The sequence below is a fragment of the Sapajus apella genome, unplaced genomic scaffold (assembly GCF_009761245.1).
Source record: "Sapajus apella isolate SASKATOON/1434 unplaced genomic scaffold, GSC_monkey_1.0 scaffold4, whole genome shotgun sequence".
Lineage (NCBI taxonomy): Eukaryota > Metazoa > Chordata > Mammalia > Primates > Cebidae > Sapajus > Sapajus apella.
In genome coordinates, this window is record NW_022436944.1 from 40,570,752 (window position 1) to 40,589,010 (window position 18,259).

Sequence of the window (18,259 nt, forward strand, 5' to 3'; positions counted from 1 at the left end):
CTTAAATATTAATTAATCTACATGTGACAGTCCAAGGGCCTATGCCTGTGTGTGTGTGTGTGTGTTTGTACATGTATGTATATGCATGTATGTGTGGATAGGCTGGATGGTGGATAGGGGGATGACTTCTTAAATGTTAATCTGCATGTGACAGTCCAAGGGATTTGGTTTGGAGAAGCCGAAGTAAGGATAGGGCAACTCAGTGCAATTTTTTTTTTTTGAGACGGAGTTTCATTCTTGTTGCCCAGGCTGGAGTGCGATGGCGTGATCTTGGCTCACCGCAACCTCTGCCTCCTGGGTTCCAGCAATTCTCCTCCCTCAGCCTCCCGAGTAGCTGGGATTACAGACGTGCTACCATGCTTGACTAATTTTTTTGTATTTTTAGTAGAAATGGGGTTTTTCCATGTTGGTCAGGCTGGTCATGTACTCCCAACTTCAGGTGATCTGCCTGCCTAGGCCTCCCAAAGTGGTGGGATTATAGGCGTAAGCCACCACGTCTGGCCTCAATGCAATTTTTTTTTTTGTAAGGAGACCTGGGTGATATACTGGAGATGGGGATGACTACTTCAAAAATTTCTCTTTTGGCAGACCCTAAAACTGACAGCAGTAGATCGTAGGACACAGCTATGGACTTCAGGAGAAGATGAGGACATATTTTCATTTGGAAGGCATCAATTTTATGGTCATGGTAGGGAGTTGAAGTGAAGCTGTTTCCTAGGGAGGTAAAGATAATACAGTAGAACAAAATGAAAATATGTCCTTTCTGAGATACAAGTCAAAACCACAATGAGATGCTATGTCACACCAGTCAGACTGGCTATTATTAAGAAGTTAAAAAAAATAACAGATGTTGGCAAAGCTGTGGAGAGAAGGAAATGCTTATAAACTGTTGGTGGGAATGCAAATTAGTTCAGCCCTTGTGGAAAGCAGTTTGAAGATTTCTTAAAGAATTAAAAATAGAATTACCATTCCACCCAGCAATCCTATTACTGAGCATACACCCAAAGGAAAGTAAATTGTTCTTACAAAAAGATACATGTACTCATATGTTCATTGCAGCACTATTCACAATAACAAAGACATGGAATCAATCCAGGTGCCTATCAATGGTAGATTGGATAAAGAAAATGTAGTACATATACACCATGAAAATGAAATATTATGCAGCCACAAAAAAGAACAAAATCATGTCCTTTGTAGCAATGTGGATTTAGCTGGGGCCATTATCCTAAGCAGATTAACACAGGAGCAGAAAACAAAATACTGCATGTTTTCTCTCATAAGTGGGAGCTGAACATTGGGTACACACGGGCACAAAGATGCGAACAGAAGGCTCTGGGGTTTCCAAATGAGGCAAGAGAGGGAGAGGAGCAAGGGTTGAAAAACTACCTGTCAGGTGCTGTGCTCACTACTTGGGCAGTGGGATCATTAGAAGTCCAAACCTCAGCATCACACAATATACCCATGTAACAAATCTGCACATAATACTCCCTGTATCTAAAATGAAATATTTAAAATTAAAAAAAAAATCTCTTCTCCATAGTGATTATTGGAGGTACAGAGAGGTTAGGAGGCTTCCCAGTCCTGTTAACAGTTACCTCTCAGGAGCCCGCAGTCTTTAAGGTGCTACATGAAGTGTGTGGAAGCCACCTGGTAGGTCATTGCATTTGAGAGTCCCTTGGTGAAGAGAAGGAAACTTTTCAAATTGAAATGGTCTTCAGCATATTCTCTGAAGTTGTCTAATTATGAGATTCCCTTGGGATTCTTTTCTTCTTTTTTTTTTTTCAAGACGGAGTCTTGCCCTGTTGCCTAGGCTGGAGTGCAGTGGTGTAATCTTGGCTCACTGCAACCTCCACCTCCTGAGTCCAAGCAACTCTCCTGCCTCAGACTCCCAAGTAGTTGGGATTACAGGCACGTGCCACCACACTCGCCTAATTTTTGCATTTTTAGTAGAGATGGGATTTCACTGTGTTAACCAGGATGGTCTTGAACTCCTGACCTCATGATCTGCCCGGCTCAGCCTTCAAAGTGCTGGGATTACAGGTGTGAACCGCCATACCTGGCCCCCTCCCCCTTTTTGTTTTTAAAGAAGAGTTGGACTTATGAATCAGTAGAAAGCACCCATCTAGATCAGCCCTGTCAAAAATGGCAGTCACTAGCCATATATGGCTACTGAGCGCTTGATATGTGGTTAGTCAAAAGTATAAAATTCTCTTTCTTTTTTTCTTCTTCTTTTTTTTTTTTTTTGGGAGGAGAATTCTTGCTGTGTCACCCAGGCTGGAGTGCAATAGCATAATCTCGGCTCACTGCAACCTCCACCCACAGGTTCAAGTGATTCTCCTGTCTCAGCCTTCTGTGTAACTGGGATTACAGGCTTGAACTATCATTCTCAGCTAATTTTTTGTATTTTTAGTAGAAATGTGGTTTCACCATGTTGGCCAGGCTGGTCTTGAACTCCTGACCTCAAGTGATCCACCTGCCTTGACCTCCAAAAGTCCTGGGATTACAGGTGTGAGCCACTGCACCCGGCCAATCCTCTGATTTTTCAAGAGTTCATATGAATAAAGCAATGTAAAAATATCTTACACTTTTTTCTGATTATATGTTACAATGACATTTTGAACATAATGGGTTAAATGAAATACATTATCAAAATCAATTTCACCTGTTTCTTTTTGCCTTTTAAAAATGTAGATTGTAGAAAAATTTAAATTACATAAGTGACTTGTATTATGTTTCTATTGGACAGCTCTGATCTAGATTTACTAGGAATATACTTTTGTTTGTCCAATTCATTTTATAAGGTTATTTGTTTAACTGTCAGGATTACATATTCATGCTGCAGTGTTTACCAGCTATATGTTTGAAGTCATTCAGTTAGGAAGTAGAATTTTTTGTTTTTCTTTGTGAATGCAGTTAGTGACTTCTATTGTTTGTTTTTCCAAAATTTTGTTATGATATGGTTAATTTCCGGATGGTGATTTTTGAGTGTTTTTTTTGTTTTTTTTTTTTAAAGGGATAACCTCACTGTCTGGAAAGTAGTTACTTCAGCCTATTAATCATTATTTTACAAAACAAACAGAACATCTCTAAGAATTTCTCAGCCAGTGTGATGGCTCATGTCATGGCTGTGTTGCTTAATAGATGATACTTTAAATAGCATTATTCTTTTCTTTCTTTCTTCTCACCATGCCAGCCTACTATTATAGAGCTGCTTTTTTGATGCAACTAGAATTGGTTGGAGCTCAAGCCTTGAAAAATTTAAATAATAGTAAAGCTTTACTCTAGATTTTTGGGACTTTCTGGGGCCCCTAGTCTGCCCCTCTAGTCTGAAGGGAACAGTTCCTAGTTACGGGATGTGAAGTGATTCTGTCACTTAACTGAGTAGTGAATGCTCAGGGCTGCTTTCCTGTAATTCTGGCAGAGCCTCCTCAGAGAAGCAGGGCCAAATAGTTGGCTCTTATGCTAAAGATGACAAGTGGGCCCTAGGGACTGTGTGTTTTCTCAATATTGGCTTTTTTGGATGGCAGGGACAACTAACTCAAAGATGTTTTTGTGAATGTCACTAAATAGGCATCGTATAATAGAATGTGTTCATTTCTTACCTGTTAAATAGCATTCACCCCTTTCTCCCATCTTGTTTCATAAAAAAGACTGTTTTGTTAGGAAAACATTTCATTAGCTTGATTGACTTGAACTGTATCCATAGACTTCTTTCCCTAAACACATTTCCTTCCTGTGCTTTACAGATAATTAAAAAGCTGATTGAAAGAAAACAGGCACAGATTCGGAAAGTTTACCCTGGACTTTCATGTTTTAAAGATGGAGTTCGACAGATTCCTATAGAAAGCATTCCAGGAATTAGTACGTATAGACCTTCTTTTAAAAGTGAAATTTTTTAGTGATGCTGTGATTTGTGTTTGAAACAATTTCCAGAATGCAGTAACTTTGAAAGCTTTATTGCTCTGCCTGTTTTCTCTGTGTTATCTCTAGTCTTTTAAGAAGGCAGCAAATGTCATCCTTTTATGTCTTCTCCACCTCCCAATACAAACAAACCAAAGGGAGCTTAGATGCCCTCGTGCAATAGCTGTTAATATTCACCACTTATTAAGAGCCTGCCATTTGTAGCACAGTGGAAATTATTACCCATCTGCAACCTTGGAAGGGAATCCTATTTTATAAATGGGGAAATTGAGTTCCAGAGCAGCTAGATCATTTAATGTTAAAGGGAACATAGCCAGTAATGGTTGGAATTAGAAGAATTCTAATTCAGTTTTGATGTCCACACATCTTACTGTTTGCGCCATGTCTCGTAGCCACCACGGTTGCAACCTCCAAGATCTGTGCTTGGCTAAACTCGTCTCCCCAGACTTCTAAAAAATATTATTTGTTATGTGTGATGGAAATCATATACCTTGTTTCACATTCCCTATTTTACATTAGTTTTCCTAAGAGTTCTTGTCTGTATGTTGGAGTTGAGTTGTATTAGATTAAACTCTACCAAATAGTTGTTTTTATAGGTCAAAAGCCATTGCATATCATTTGGCAGTTTTATTCAGTTGAAAGCCAGGTTCTTTTAGTATATTTAAGTAATAAACAAAACCAAAAGTTTTCCAGAAAAAATAAAATGTTATTTGGGCAAGATATATCACTTTATTACATCTGCCTTATGACAGATCTTACTTTTACGCTAAATCCAGAAATTCTATTTCCGTGTATTATCTCTATTAATGAGATAATGGCTACCACATCATTGAATGCCTACTTGTGCCACATATTCATCTGTGTGTGTGTGTGTGTGTGTGTGTGTGTGTGTGTGTGTGTGTGTGTGTTTACATCAACTAATCTCAACAGGGATAACACCACCTAATTTTTAGAGTTCTGTTTTATAGATCGATAAACTGAGGGGCAACTTACTCTTATCTTATTTAGGGCAAGTTACCCTTTAAGGAAAGAAGAGGAAATCACATCCAGATCTGTCAGACTCCAGGCTGTTTTCTATCTGCTACACTAAACTTTCTTGCATTACAAGCAGGGCCTTCGCCAAATAGAATAGAGACCAGGACAGAGTTTGTTCTGACCTAAAGTAACAGCTTAACTCATTTACAGGGTGATTAGCAAAAAATTTGACTTTCAGTTTAAAAAAATACATATGTACTCACAGTGCTGTACATATTTATTTATTATTCTCTCCACTGAAAGGTTGGTGTTCCTGCTTTAGAAACACTAACATAAGGGGCAGCATTGTTAGTCTTGGAAATGTTTTATATTGTTAGCGGTATAAGGAAGTAACTAATCGCCATTAATTTCAGTCTCTTCTCAGAAGTAGACTTTTATTGACGCATGCCTGTAATTTATTGTGTTTTTGATAAATATAAACTATATTATGCTCTTGACCAAAAGCACTTCTCATTCAGTGTTTCATTTTGTTGACATATAGGAGAGACAGGCTGGAAACCGAGTGGCAAAGAGAAAAGGTAAGTATGACGAACAAGAGGATGTTAACAGAAGTGAATTTTTTCCCCCACCCAGCAACTTAAAGAAAAAGGGCAAACTAATTGTAATCACTGACACAACAGTTGGTGGGTTTTGAGTTTCCTAAAACATCTGGAATGGTTCCAATTTTAGGCTTTTGTAAGAAGGAACTGAATAGTAATCAGCTGACAATAGGGTAAAAATCTAATCATTGCTCCTTGTTTACCCTTTTCAAGTAAAGAGCCCAAAGACCCTGACCAGCTTTATAGCACGCTCAAGAGCATCCTCCAGCAGGTGAAGGTGGGTGTCCTCTTTATTCACCTCATGCAAATATTTTGAAATGATTTCCCACATGGAATTTCCATATTAGATACCTTACTTTTTTCTTTACCCAAGAGCCATCAAAGCGCTTGGCCCTTCATGGAACCTGTGAAGAGAACAGAAGCTCCAGGATATTATGAAGTTATAAGGTTCCCCATGGGTAATGCCATTAACATTTTCTAAGTATAGATTTAAAACTCTGGATGGCGGTGTGGGGGACAAATGGTTGCTGAGGTTGATTTGTACTTCTCTGTTTAGGGTCGGAAGTGTATGATGGGTGGTGGGATTCCATGGACCAGTGGAGGGTCAGTGATGGTAGAGAAGTGTTCATTAGAGACATTCTGCAGCTGTCGTTTAGAGCCCACATGAGCTTAATGACACTAGACGCAAAAAATCCAGGATAACTGCAGACAGTACTAGATACGAAAGCTGGCTGTGTAGATATAACCTTGCTTAAATTCTAACTGTTGGATGCAAATAGAAAAACGTCAGCTTACCCTCTTGATATGCTTTGAGTCTGTCATAAATAGGTATTCCTTTTAATAAATTTTCAGGGTAATAATGAAAGAAGTTAACTACTTGACTGCTGTACTTTCAGAGGAGGAAATTCTACTTACCACAATTCTTGATTTTCCATGCCCTTGATGGGTACTGTTAATGTCACTGTATATACTCTTAAAGCTTTGTCTCGTATCCAAAATCAAACAAAAAAGGATGTCTTTAGAAATGAGGAATTGTGGAGTTTGGTGCTATGCCCACACTATTCTAAAACGTATGATTGAGTTAAGTGAGAACGCTTAAACTAATTTGGCATTGTGTGGGTGACAGACAACTAGCTGTAACGTTTTCTTTTTGATCTGCTATGTGGCCACATTTTTGGAGAGAGCCAGTCTTCTGTCTCTTTTCTACTTGTAATCTATTCTAAGTGCTAAGAATTGTGAAAGTCCAGCCTGAGTAATGTAGTGAGACTTTGTCTCTACAGAAAGTAAAAAATCAGCCAGTTGCTGTGGTCCCAGCTACTTGGGAGGCTGAGGTTGGAGGATCACTTGAGGCCTGGAATTGGAGGCTGTAGTGAGTCCTGATTGCAACACTGCACTTAAGCCTGGGCACTGGAGGGAGACCCTGTTTCAGAAAAAAAAGAGAATTGTGAAAGTGTTAAAAATGTGAAAAGGAAGAGTAAAAGGGCTGCATTAGCTCCTTTTTTTTTTTTAAACAGGTGTTTTCTATAGCATTTACATTTTTCACATGAATATTTTATAGATTTGTAGTAATGATTTCAGTGGCATACACCCCTTAAAGTGGAAATACATCTATATGTTTTTCTTTCCCTCTTCTCTCTGTCTTACCACTATGTATTTCAGTACAAGAAAAGTAGAGGTTGTGTTAACTCAGTCCAGAATTCTGAATGGAAGGCTGATTTGGAAATCAATATTGTCTACTATGTGAAAAATATATAGTTTTAGGAACTTTAACTTTGTGTCCATTTCTAATCATAAATTAACTGATTTTTGCATCTTCATCCTGTGGACCATGTCAGCTTATTTTGTGAAATTCTCATGGGAGGTTATGAGTTTGGGCCCCTTTCAGCCCCTTCCACATGCACTATGTTGTGCAGTGATAGGTCTAGCAGATCCTATCTGTTATAGCCTACTTACAGCCTGCTTTCTGAAAGTGTTTTGTTTGGTCTAGCCTGTGAAGGGTGTGAGCTTTTCCAATTGGATATCACGTATAATGCATAGCTGAGTCTCACGAGGGGGAAATTGACCTCATTGAGCAAGGCCCGTGATGGGCTGAAATGTGTGCTGGACAAAGTTAAAGCTGTAAATGGTGCTCTTCAGTAGGGCAGTATTTTTTTTCTCTTGGTATTATTTAGATGCTGAGTAAAATAGGCAGTCTTGTCCCCAAGATTATCTTGTGTTTGATGACAAGATTGACAAAATCAATAATTTTACATTTTCCCATGATTTCCTTCTTTGATTTTTAAAATAACATTACTTTTCTTTTCCCATATCCCAAAAAACTGCTTCCTCTCATATGGATGGGATGTAACCTGTGTTACTTAGGGAGTTACACACTGGATATCAACTGTGTAGTCTGGCCCACGCATGATTTGTTTTACTCATGGATGGCTAGACAGGGGTTTACTGTTTACCCAGAATTTCCAAGTTAAGGGGAAGGGAAATGAAAACAGAATAATTTAATGGTGTCTCCATATTTGGTACCACCAATATTTAGTCACCTTTTTTAATCCACATCATTTTGTCAATTGAAAAAACTCTAAGAAGGTCAGAGGAAGAAAAATGCAATCTATAGCTTTAGAATAGAAAGTATTCAGAAGTGGTTATAGTTATCAAGAAAAATCCAGATACCGCCCTAATTCTTCTTTTGTTTCGGCTACATTTTAGGTTCTCTCCATCTTTTCTTACCCATCTCCTAAAAAAAAGTTTGAAAAGCTTTTGGACAAACTTCTTCATGTTGCGTCATCCTTTTACTCTCCCTCTTCCTTTTTTGGGGGTACATGTCTCTTCCTTTGAAAACACTATAAGTATTATATTGAGCAGGATATCTTAAGTGGTAGACATTTAGGTGGAAAGGTGAAAGTAATGTAAACATCTAATTTTGCTTAGGGCCAATTTCATTGTTTTTTTCTCCCTTAAATGAGAGAACATTTTGATCTGTTCAGTTACACTTGGTTGGGACATTTAGTCGGGTATTTGATGAGTCTTTGTGTTTCTTAACATGTTTAGATTTTCTCCCTCTCCAAACTGTTTTAGTTGGAGTAGGAAAGAAAAGTTGAAAGTTGAATTTACAGATGTGATGATATACACTCTGAGATAGGCTTTAATCAAGATATAGGCAGAAGCAGGATTTTTCATATTTCTTCTTTGATGCGTTCATGGTGGATTTAGGATATTCATGCAAATGAATTTCTTCCCATTTGGGGATACTGTACATCAATTTACTTATCTTATTAAATGATGATCCCAATGTATTTGGTTATAGGTTTCTTTTCCCCTGGAAAATTTCATAGCATAGTTGGAATTTGAGATATCGGTAGTCAGAAGGGTTTTTTATTTTTATTCATTTATTTATTGCCATTTAACTTATTTTCCATATGTAGTTAATACAATTATAACTTTTAACAATAAAGCCAGACTTCAACCAGGGACCCATAAATAGACAAATGTTAGCATCTATTCTAATCTGCATAGAATTCTTCAAATTTTCATAGAATTTAAAGAATTAAAAAATTTTTAAATTATTTAATTCTTTAAATCCTCACTGTCCTGACCTTTAGTTTTACTGGTTTAGACGGAATACTGTTTTCTTTCACCTGTAAAATACTACAATTTAAAGCAAGTAGATACATTGGGAAATATTCTTTACAAAAATGTCACAAGGCCTACTTGCTTTAGAAAATAGATTATTAAATGAAGTTTGTTATTCTTATTTCATTGATGGAGCTTCAAACAAAATTCATTTGAATCATTTTACATGCAAGGTCACTAGTATATTCACAGGTGTATTTATTATCAGTTTTTCTACTTTATCTATATGACACCAAAACAACTGTGAGTTTAGTGAAAAAAAACCCTCTCTCATTGGTTTAAATAATTAAATGATTCAATACAAATGTTCCACCTGCTCTACTCCATATAGACAGAGCCTCTTCTGTATAATTCTGAATGAACAGCTAACAGTAGTCAGTTCATCATACTTATTGTTGCTAATCTACTTAGCTTCCTTGTGCTGAATAGGGGATTGAACCAGATGACTAATAATGGTCCCCTTAATGCTAGAAGGCTATGATTTTACATTTTTTAAAAACCCACAAAAGAATGAACATAAGATTTAAGAACTGTTTTCCTTGATCGTAAGAATTTATCTTAAATAAAAGCATTGGGATGATAAACATGTAATCAAACCAACAACATAGATTTCTTTCCCAGTCCCAGTTCTGTCAGCTAATGTTTAAAAGGAGTCAAAGATTGCTAATATTTTTTTTTCCTGTGCAGATCTGAAAACCATGAGTGAACGCCTCAAGAATAGGTACTACGTGTCTAAGAAATTATTCATGGCAGACTTACAGCGAGTCTTTACCAATTGCAAAGAGTACAACCCCCCTGAGAGTGAATACTACAAATGTGCCAATATCCTGGAGAAATTCTTCTTCAGTAAAATTAAGGAAGCTGGATTAATTGACAAGTGATTTTTTTCCCCTCTGCTTCTTAGAAACTCATCAAGCAGTGTGCCTAAAGCAAGGTGGTTTAGTTTTTTACAAAGAATTGGACATAATGTATTGAAGAGACTTGTAAATGTAATAATTAGCACTTTTGAAAAACAAACAAAAAACCTCCTTTTAGCTTTTCAGATATGTATTTAAATTGAAGTCATAGAACATTTTTATTTTATGGAATAGATTTTAATCTATTTACTACTATTAATGTAAATTTTCTATGGCATGTCCATTAGCTGACTATTCCATGATAGATGTTTAGGGGTTTCCTCAAAACCTTTATGTGAGGAAATTGCACATTGTAGCAAAATTTGGGGAAATCCATAAAATTTTCAGACCGTGAATGTTTCCATGTTTTTCTAATGGAATGTGAGAGTTTATTTTTATTTTATTCTGAAGGACTTTAAGGAAGGGATACGTGATTTTTAAAAAAGCCTGTGAGAGGGGAAATATGTGATGTCTGAAGTCTCGTCGTAGACTTTTTATATATATTTTTAAAAACACTCATCTAGATGAGGTGCTTTGAGCAGTTCTGAAAAATGCAATTCCAGAAAAGCAACTGCTTTGATTCCTAAGGAAGAAATTCTAAATAATGCAAACTTTTAAAATAAGCATCTAGGTTTTTGATAATTCTGTCTACCTACAACAAACTTGTTAGTACATAACCACTATTTTAATAATTATTTTCTCTACACAAATGTGTAATATCATATTTGACTTTGCTTATGCAGGCCATAAGTTCCAAAAGATAATTTCCCTGTCCACAAAGGCATAAACTTGAAAACACATGAGATTGAATCAACATGCTTTAATAGGAAAAGATGTGTGGTCTATATATGTATCAATCTGGTGAATCCTCGTTCTAATAAAGAATGTTTTTTTCTTTTCTGTGATACACACAGCCACACTGATAATATGTATATGAATATTTTCCTTTTTGTATCTCCAGATTATGTTTATTGTCTGAGATAAATTCCCACCAAGGTTTGCTGTCAGTATTTTAACACCTACATCAGTATATGGGTCCAGGGTCATAAACCCCCAAAAGCCATCATGCAACCTTATTAATCTGTCTTGGGATTCCACTTTAGGGCTTGGATTTATTTCCTGATTACACTACATAGAAAAGTGGGACATCTGCCATCCCAACTCTGGGAAAACCATCTCATATACAACCATATAAATGAAGGCCATCTTGATGGTCTCAACACTAATTTTTATGATGCAAATTTATAAACTGATTTTTGTAAAGGACAAGGTTTTAAAAGCATATTTAACTTGATGTTTTCTATCAGCATAAATAAAATGGTCATGAATAGTCATTAAAAACAGTTGCCAGTGATAATCTGCATGAAGGAAAAAGAACCCTGCGAATGGCTATTGAGTTGGAAGTATTGTTTTTGATATGTAAGAGATATTCAGAATGCTCACACTGAAAATGCCTCAGCTTTTTAAAGTATAAGAAACCACCGTGAGTGGTGTCTAGATTTCTAATGAAGAATGATGATACAGTTTGGATTAAGTATCTTGGACTGGTTTTAAATAGTGCTTTGTACTGGATTTGCCGAAGCATCTATCCAGCCTGGTATCCTGTGAAAGTTTGTTATTTTCTGAGTAGACATTCTTATAGAGTATTGTCTTTAAAACCAGATTGTCTCTTCTATATTGAAAGCATTTTTATGTTTTCTAATTTAAAAATTAATATTTTCTTATAGATATTGTGCAATAAAGCTGAAGTAGAACGTGTGGTTTTTGCAAATGCTTTAACAGCTGATAAAATTTTACATTTGTAAAATTAATATATTGTACTGGTACAAAATAGTTTTAAATTATATTTTAAAAAGCTTCCAATCTTGTGGTGTGTTTTATTCTTTCAGTAGGCTGAGATTAACAGAAAAAAATGTATGATCTGGTTGATGACTATCAACTAAATCCTTAAACCTTACATCTTAAGCATTCTGTTACATTTGTGGGAGGTTTCATAAAAATCCATAGCTCATCAGTAAGAAATTTTCAAGAGAGATGCTTACTCTGTCTTTGAGTTGCTTACTCTGTCTTTGAGTTATCTACTGCATTTTACCCACTCACCCACTAAACAGTAACACAAAAGATCCATTGAAAGAAGAGTTGTTGGTTTATAAATCAAAAGATTTTTAATTGTTTTTTTTACTTTGCATCTGTGAAATATATGAATGAGACAAAAATACAGCCGATTTTTAAACATCTCCCATATGACCTTCTAGTGTTAATTCAAAATGATGTCTGTAGGAAAGAACACTATATCCTTTTGGGATTTGAGAGGACCCAACCAAGAGAAGCCCTTTTCCCTATTGAAATCCAAACCAACTGGGTATTTTTTTTTTTTTTTAAAGGGCATATGATAGCCGAAATATTACCTTTAATACTAGTAAAATGGATATTGGGAATGTAGCTTCCTTTTATCTGTGGAAAATGGGCTAATGCTGAACCCCAGGATGTGATTGACCAGTTGCTCTGTACCCACTAATGGGGTAGGGACTTTCCCACTAGGCTTATAGCAGGCCCAAGAGCAGTGGTGCTCTCTGAAGGCAGGTCAACCCCGAAGAGGCCCAGGTAAGAGCAGGGCGTATCAACCTATGTCCATAATAACCAATGGTAAGTATGTTATTATTTAACTCCTTAGTTAGGCAAGTCCCTTCAGGGGTAAGAATGAATGAGGGGGGCATGAGGAAGCCAGGAGATGATGTATGTCCTCCTACAAGGAAGTAAACTTCTATAATGGAGAATGTCTACTTAAATCAATAATTAAAAATTGGTCATATTTATTAGAAGCAGATGGCGAAAGGGAGACTTTGAGGTTTTCATTATACCTGGAAGAACAATTTCCAGAAACTAAGAAGTAGAAGCAAGATCAGACTGAGGTACTGTGGACCAGTTAATTATTTGTCACCCCTTCATGCTATTTTTTTTTTTTTTTTTGAGATGGTGTCTTGCTTTGCCCAGGCTGGAGTGCAGTGGCGTCTTGGCTCACTGCAACCTCCGCCTCCTGGGTTCAAGTGATTCTCCTGCTTCAGCCTCCCACGTAGCTGGGATTACAGGTGCCTACCACCAAGCTCAGCTAATTTTTGTATTTTTTTTTTTAGTATATATTTTACTGCGTTTTAGGTTTTGAGATACATGTAAGGAACATGCAAGATTGTTGCATAGGTACATACATGGCAATGTGGTTTGCTGCCTTCCTCCCCATCACCTATATCTGACATTTCTCCCCATGTTATCCCTCCCCAACTCTCCACCCCCCAACTGTCCCTCCCCTAGTTCTCCCCCACAGACCCCAGTGTGTGATGCTCCCCTCCCTGTATCCATGTGTTCTCATTGTTCAACACCCGCCTATGAGTGAGAACATGCAGTGTTTGATTTTCTGTTCTTGTGTCAGTTTGCTGAGAATGATGGTTTCCAGGTTCATCGATGTCCCTACAAAGGACACAAACTCATTTTTTATGGCTGCATAGTATTCCATGGTATATATGTGCCACATTTTCCCTGTCCAGTCTATCATCGATGGGCATTTGGGTTGATTCCAAGTCTTTGCTATTGTGAACAGTGCTGCAATGAACATTCATGTGCATGTTTCCTTAGAACGATTTATAATCCTTTGGATATATACCCAGTAATGGGGTTGCTGGCTCAAATGGAATTTCTATTTCTAGGTCCTTGAGGAATCGCCACACTGTCTTCCACAATGGCTGAACTAATTTACACTCTCACCAACAGTGTAAAAGTGTTCCTATTTCTCCACATCCTCTCCAGCATCTGTCTCCAGATTTTTTTATGATCGCCATTGTAACTGGTGAGGTGGTATCTCAATGTGGTTTTGATTTGCATTTCTCTAATGACCAGTGATGATGAGCATTTTTTTCATGTTTTTTGGCCGCATGTATGTCTTCTTTTGTAAAGTGTCTATTCATATCCTTTGCCCATTTTTGAATCGGCTTGTTTTTGTCTTGTAAATCTGTTTTAGTTCTTTGTAGATTCTGGATATTAGCCCTTTGTTAGACGGGTAGATTGCAAAATTTTTTTCCCATTCTGTTGGTTGCTGATTCACTCTAATGACTGTTTCTTTTGCTGTGCAGAAGCTGTGGAGTTTGATTAGGTCCCATTTGTCTATTTTGGCTTTTGTTGCCAATGCTTTTGGTGTTTTGGTCATGAAGTCCTTGCCTATGCCTATGTCCTGAATGGTTTTGCCTAGATTTTCTTCTAGGGTTTTTATGGTGTTAGGTCTTATGTTTAAGTCTTTAATCCATGTGGAGTTAATTTTAGTGTAAGGTATCAGGAAGGGGTACAGTTTCTGCTTTCTGCACATGGCTAGCCAGATAACTATATTTTCTAAATGGAAATACAGTACTACTATAACAATGCTATAAATGCAATGGTATCTTTTGTTTCCAAAGTTAATACACCAGAGTGATGCAAAAATAATGGTAAGAGCGAGATCATTTTGTGGCAAAGTTATCTCTGGGTAAACTCTGCAGCCGCAAACGCTGCCAGTGAATATTCATGGCAAACAGGGAAAAGGTTATCAATATCAGGAATGAGAGGAGGGTAACTACAGCTCTTACATGCAAGACAAAAGTACAAGGAAGTATTATAAAATTATTCTTGAGGCAAATGGGAAAAAGGTTATCAATATCAGGAATGAGAGGAGGATAACTACAGCTCTTTATGCAAGACAAAGAGTGCAAGGAAATATTATGAATAACATGTCAAATAATTTGATAACTTAGATGAACGAAGTCCTTATATAACACAAATTAGCAAAACTGTCCGAAGAAATAGAAAACCTAAACATCTCTACATCATCTTTAAAAATGAATTCATAATTAAAAATAAATGTTTCTACAAACAAAAGTCCTAGCACAGATAGTCTCACTAGTGTGTCACACATTCAAGAGAGAAGTAATATCAATCTACGCAAACTCTTTCAGAAAAGAGAAGAGGTGGGAAGACTTGTGAGCCCCTTTTATAAGGCTTATATTATTGTCCTGATAAAGCTAGAAAAAATTCAAAAACCACAAGAAAACTATAGACCAATAACTCTCACAAACATAGATGTGACGATCTTTAACAAAATATTAACAAAATTCAGCAATATACAAAAATGATGTTATGACTGAGTGATGGATTTATTCCATTAACTCAAGGTTGATTTAACATGAGAAATCCGTTAATTTAACTCACCATATTAATAAAGGAGAAAACAGTATCACCTCAATAAAGTTATCTGTCAAGGTTTGACACTTAGTCAAATCTCCCAGCAAAGGAAGAATACAAGGAAATGTCTCAGTGTGAGAAAGGTTATTAATAATCACTTATAGCTAATATCACAGTAATGCCGTAGGACCAAATGCTTCCTCCTAAAGTTGAGAACAAGGCAAAGATAACTGCTCTTCTCATTCCTATTCATTATGAAGTTCTAGTCAGTGCAGGAAAGCAAGAAAAGGCAGGCAAAACAGAAGTAAACTTTATGTGTAGACTTTAAGATCATGTACATAAAAAATCCTAATGGAACTGCAAAAAATGGTAGAACTAGTGGGTGAATTTAACAATGTCTAGATATGAAAATCAACTGTATTCCATAAACTAGCAGGAAAATAACTGAAAATTAAGAACAATATATTTGTAATAAGGAAATGGTAACAGCCAAATTAACAAAATAGGAAGAATAATTAGAATGACAAGGCTTTTCAACAACAAAATCAAGACTAAGAAAATTAGTAACACTAACCTATACCTCAGAAGTGAAGGCAAAATTGAATTCATTTTAAGGAAAACACAGAATTTGACCATTATCAAAATGACATAAAAAGCAGATAGTTCATTTGTGTTGATATAAAGGAATACCTGAAGCTAGATAATTTATAAAGAAAAAATGTATATTTGGCTTACAATTCTGGTGGCTGGAAGATTGGGCATGAGGTGAAAGCCTCAGACTGCTTCCACTCATGGTGGAAGGCAAAGGGGAGCTGGCATGTGCAGACGTCACACGGCAAGAAAGGAAGCAAGGGAGAAATGGCACCAGGCTCTTTGCTGCCTTGGGAACTAATAGAGTGAGAGCTGACTCATCCCATCCTCCCAGTGAGGGCATTAATTCATTCATGAGGGACCTGTTCCCATGACCCAAACACCTGCCATTAGACCCCCCAGCAACACTGGGGATCAGACTTCAACATGAGATTTGGAGAAACCAAATTGTAGCAGATAGAAAGCCAAAAACAATTCAATGAAAGTAAAATTACAGCAGTTTCCACAATACATGTACGTTTATAATTCCCAAGGAAGAAAATTAAACACATAAGAATTAGAGAACCTGTAAGACTTATAATCATTAAAAAACTAGTACAAAATTTCTCCACGAAAGCATAGAAGATAAGATGGTTTTAGTGTCAAGTTCACCAAACTCTCAGTAGGTACAATTTGTTCCCACAAAGCAAAAAAAGAAAACATTGTTAGTATAGCCTTGATACCAAAAATTCAAGGTGTATACAAGAAATGATATAGGCAAATTTTACTCATGATCATAGATACAAAAAATCCTAAACACAATGTTGGCTGGGCATAGTGGCTCCCACCTGTAATCCCAGCACTTTGGGAGACTGAGGCAGGTGGATCACTTGAGGCCAGGAGTTTGATACCAGCCTAGTCAACATGGTGAAACCCTGACTCTACTAAAAATACAAAAATTAGCTGGACACGGTGGTGCACACCTGTAATACCAGCCACTTGGGATGCTGTGGCAGGAGAATCGCTGGAACACAGAAGTTGGAGGTTGCGGTGAGCCAAGATTGCACCACTGCATTCCAGCCTGGGCAACAGAGCAACACTCCTGTCTTAAAAAAAAAAAAAAAAAAAAAAAAAAAAAGTTAGCAAATTAATTCTACCTCTGTATTAAAAAATTATGACTTAGAAGAATATAGATGGGAAAAAGCTTTATGACATTTTTATTTGAAAATGATTTATTGGATATGACACCAATAGCACAGGCAACAAAAGAAAAAATAGACAAAAACTGGGTTCAAGTTTCAGATCTATTGTACATCAAAGGACATTATCAAGAGTAAAAAGGTAACCCACAGAATGGGGGAGGACATTTGGAAATCATATCTGATAAGGGACTAATATCTAATATATATATAGAACTAAAACACAACAAAAAACAACGTATTGAATTTGAATAGATGTTTCTTCAAAGATATACAAACTTAAATGTTCACTGATGGATAAAGAAAAATTAAGAGGCTCGGGCACCATAAGAAATCTTTATGATGATAATGCTTAAGTTCAGTTATTTGTATTCAAAAGAAAAAATAAATTAACTTTATTAACGTTTTAATACAAAACATCCCATTTGAAGCATAGTTCTGAAGAAATGTTTATGAGCTAGGGTAATGTTAAGAGAATATTCTATGGCAATAGCTCACTCCGTTTGTGTACTCTTACAGATCTTCTCTTGAAGCAATAGAAAGAAGTGTAGATTCAATTTAAACACTATCCAACAAAACCTTCATTGTATTTGTTTCATACTTTTTTAGAACGTCTCAAATCCTTTTTTTGTTTGAAAATAGGAGAATTCAAGAAACATAAATCTGTAAAAGGGTCTCCTCTTCTCAGCTTCCTGTAAGAGTAAAAAGAGATCTCAGGAATAATATAAGGATCCTAATATTAACTTACTCTTCAGTATCAAGTTATGGGAAAACACACCAATTTTAAATGTTCTCACTTCAGTTTTTTTAAATCAAATGTTTATATTTCAGATAAAACTCAGTCTTGAACAAACTCCAATAACCGTAGTCCCCCCACCATGTATCATTAAAAATGAGTTCCCAAAAACCAAATACTTACGAAACGAGGGTCGGCTCCTTATAGTTCACACTGACTGTACACCTACGTTTAGGTAGAGACACTGCTGGGCTTGCTATATTCTTTTTTGGAGAAAGAGAAAGCTTTCTGATTTTCACAACAGGATACAAGGATACATTGGTGATATCCTTCAGGCTAAGATGAGGTGACTGGTGAGTTTCAGGTGGTATACCTATAAAACAATTTTTACTGAATATGGCTAACCCCCCCCCCCCCCCCCCACACCACAGGAACTAAAATTGTACTCAATTTTATATATCTTAACTGTATACAAAATCCAGCACTTAATAATAAAATTTTTTTTTTTTTTTTTTTTGAGACGGGATGTCA

General features: G+C 36.5%; 2 protein-coding genes and 1 long non-coding RNA gene across 8 annotated transcripts in view; 2 read left to right on the plus strand and 1 right to left on the minus strand.

Annotated features, from left to right (window-relative positions):
* Positions 1–11,884, plus strand: part of KAT2B (lysine acetyltransferase 2B) — a 111,611-nt gene extending 99,727 nt beyond the window's left edge. Inside the window, exons 14-18 of one of the 2 annotated variants that reach the window (XM_032267531.1) lie at positions 3,750–3,864; positions 5,441–5,477; positions 5,712–5,775; positions 5,872–5,956; positions 9,813–11,884. In XM_032267531.1, coding sequence (XP_032123422.1) covers positions 3,750–3,864; positions 5,441–5,477; positions 5,712–5,775; positions 5,872–5,956; positions 9,813–10,006 — 495 coding nt within the window. In that variant the 3' untranslated portion in view covers positions 10,007–11,884. The remainder of the gene's footprint in view (positions 1–3,749; positions 3,865–5,440; positions 5,478–5,711; positions 5,776–5,871; positions 5,957–9,812) is intronic. The other variant, XM_032267539.1, reaches the window with a different exon arrangement.
* A 2,403-nt stretch (positions 11,885–14,287) lies between these two features.
* LOC116542586 lies at positions 14,288–16,355 on the plus strand. Its single transcript, XR_004265279.1, has 2 exons — positions 14,288–14,587; positions 14,692–16,355. It is a non-coding gene; the product is annotated as an uncharacterized LOC116542586 (long non-coding RNA).
* Positions 16,356–17,083: 728 nt separating this feature from the next.
* Positions 17,084–18,259, minus strand: part of SGO1 (shugoshin 1) — a 14,830-nt gene continuing 13,654 nt past the window's right edge. For 3 of the 5 annotated variants that reach the window (XM_032267552.1, XM_032267565.1, XM_032267573.1), the window contains 2 exons: positions 17,912–18,101; positions 17,084–17,684 (listed from right to left, as the gene is read on the minus strand). In XM_032267552.1, coding sequence (XP_032123443.1) covers positions 17,588–17,684; positions 17,912–18,101 — 287 coding nt within the window. In that variant the 3' untranslated portion in view covers positions 17,084–17,587. The remainder of the gene's footprint in view (positions 17,685–17,911; positions 18,102–18,259) is intronic. The other 2 variants (XM_032267562.1, XM_032267559.1) reach the window with 1 other exon arrangement.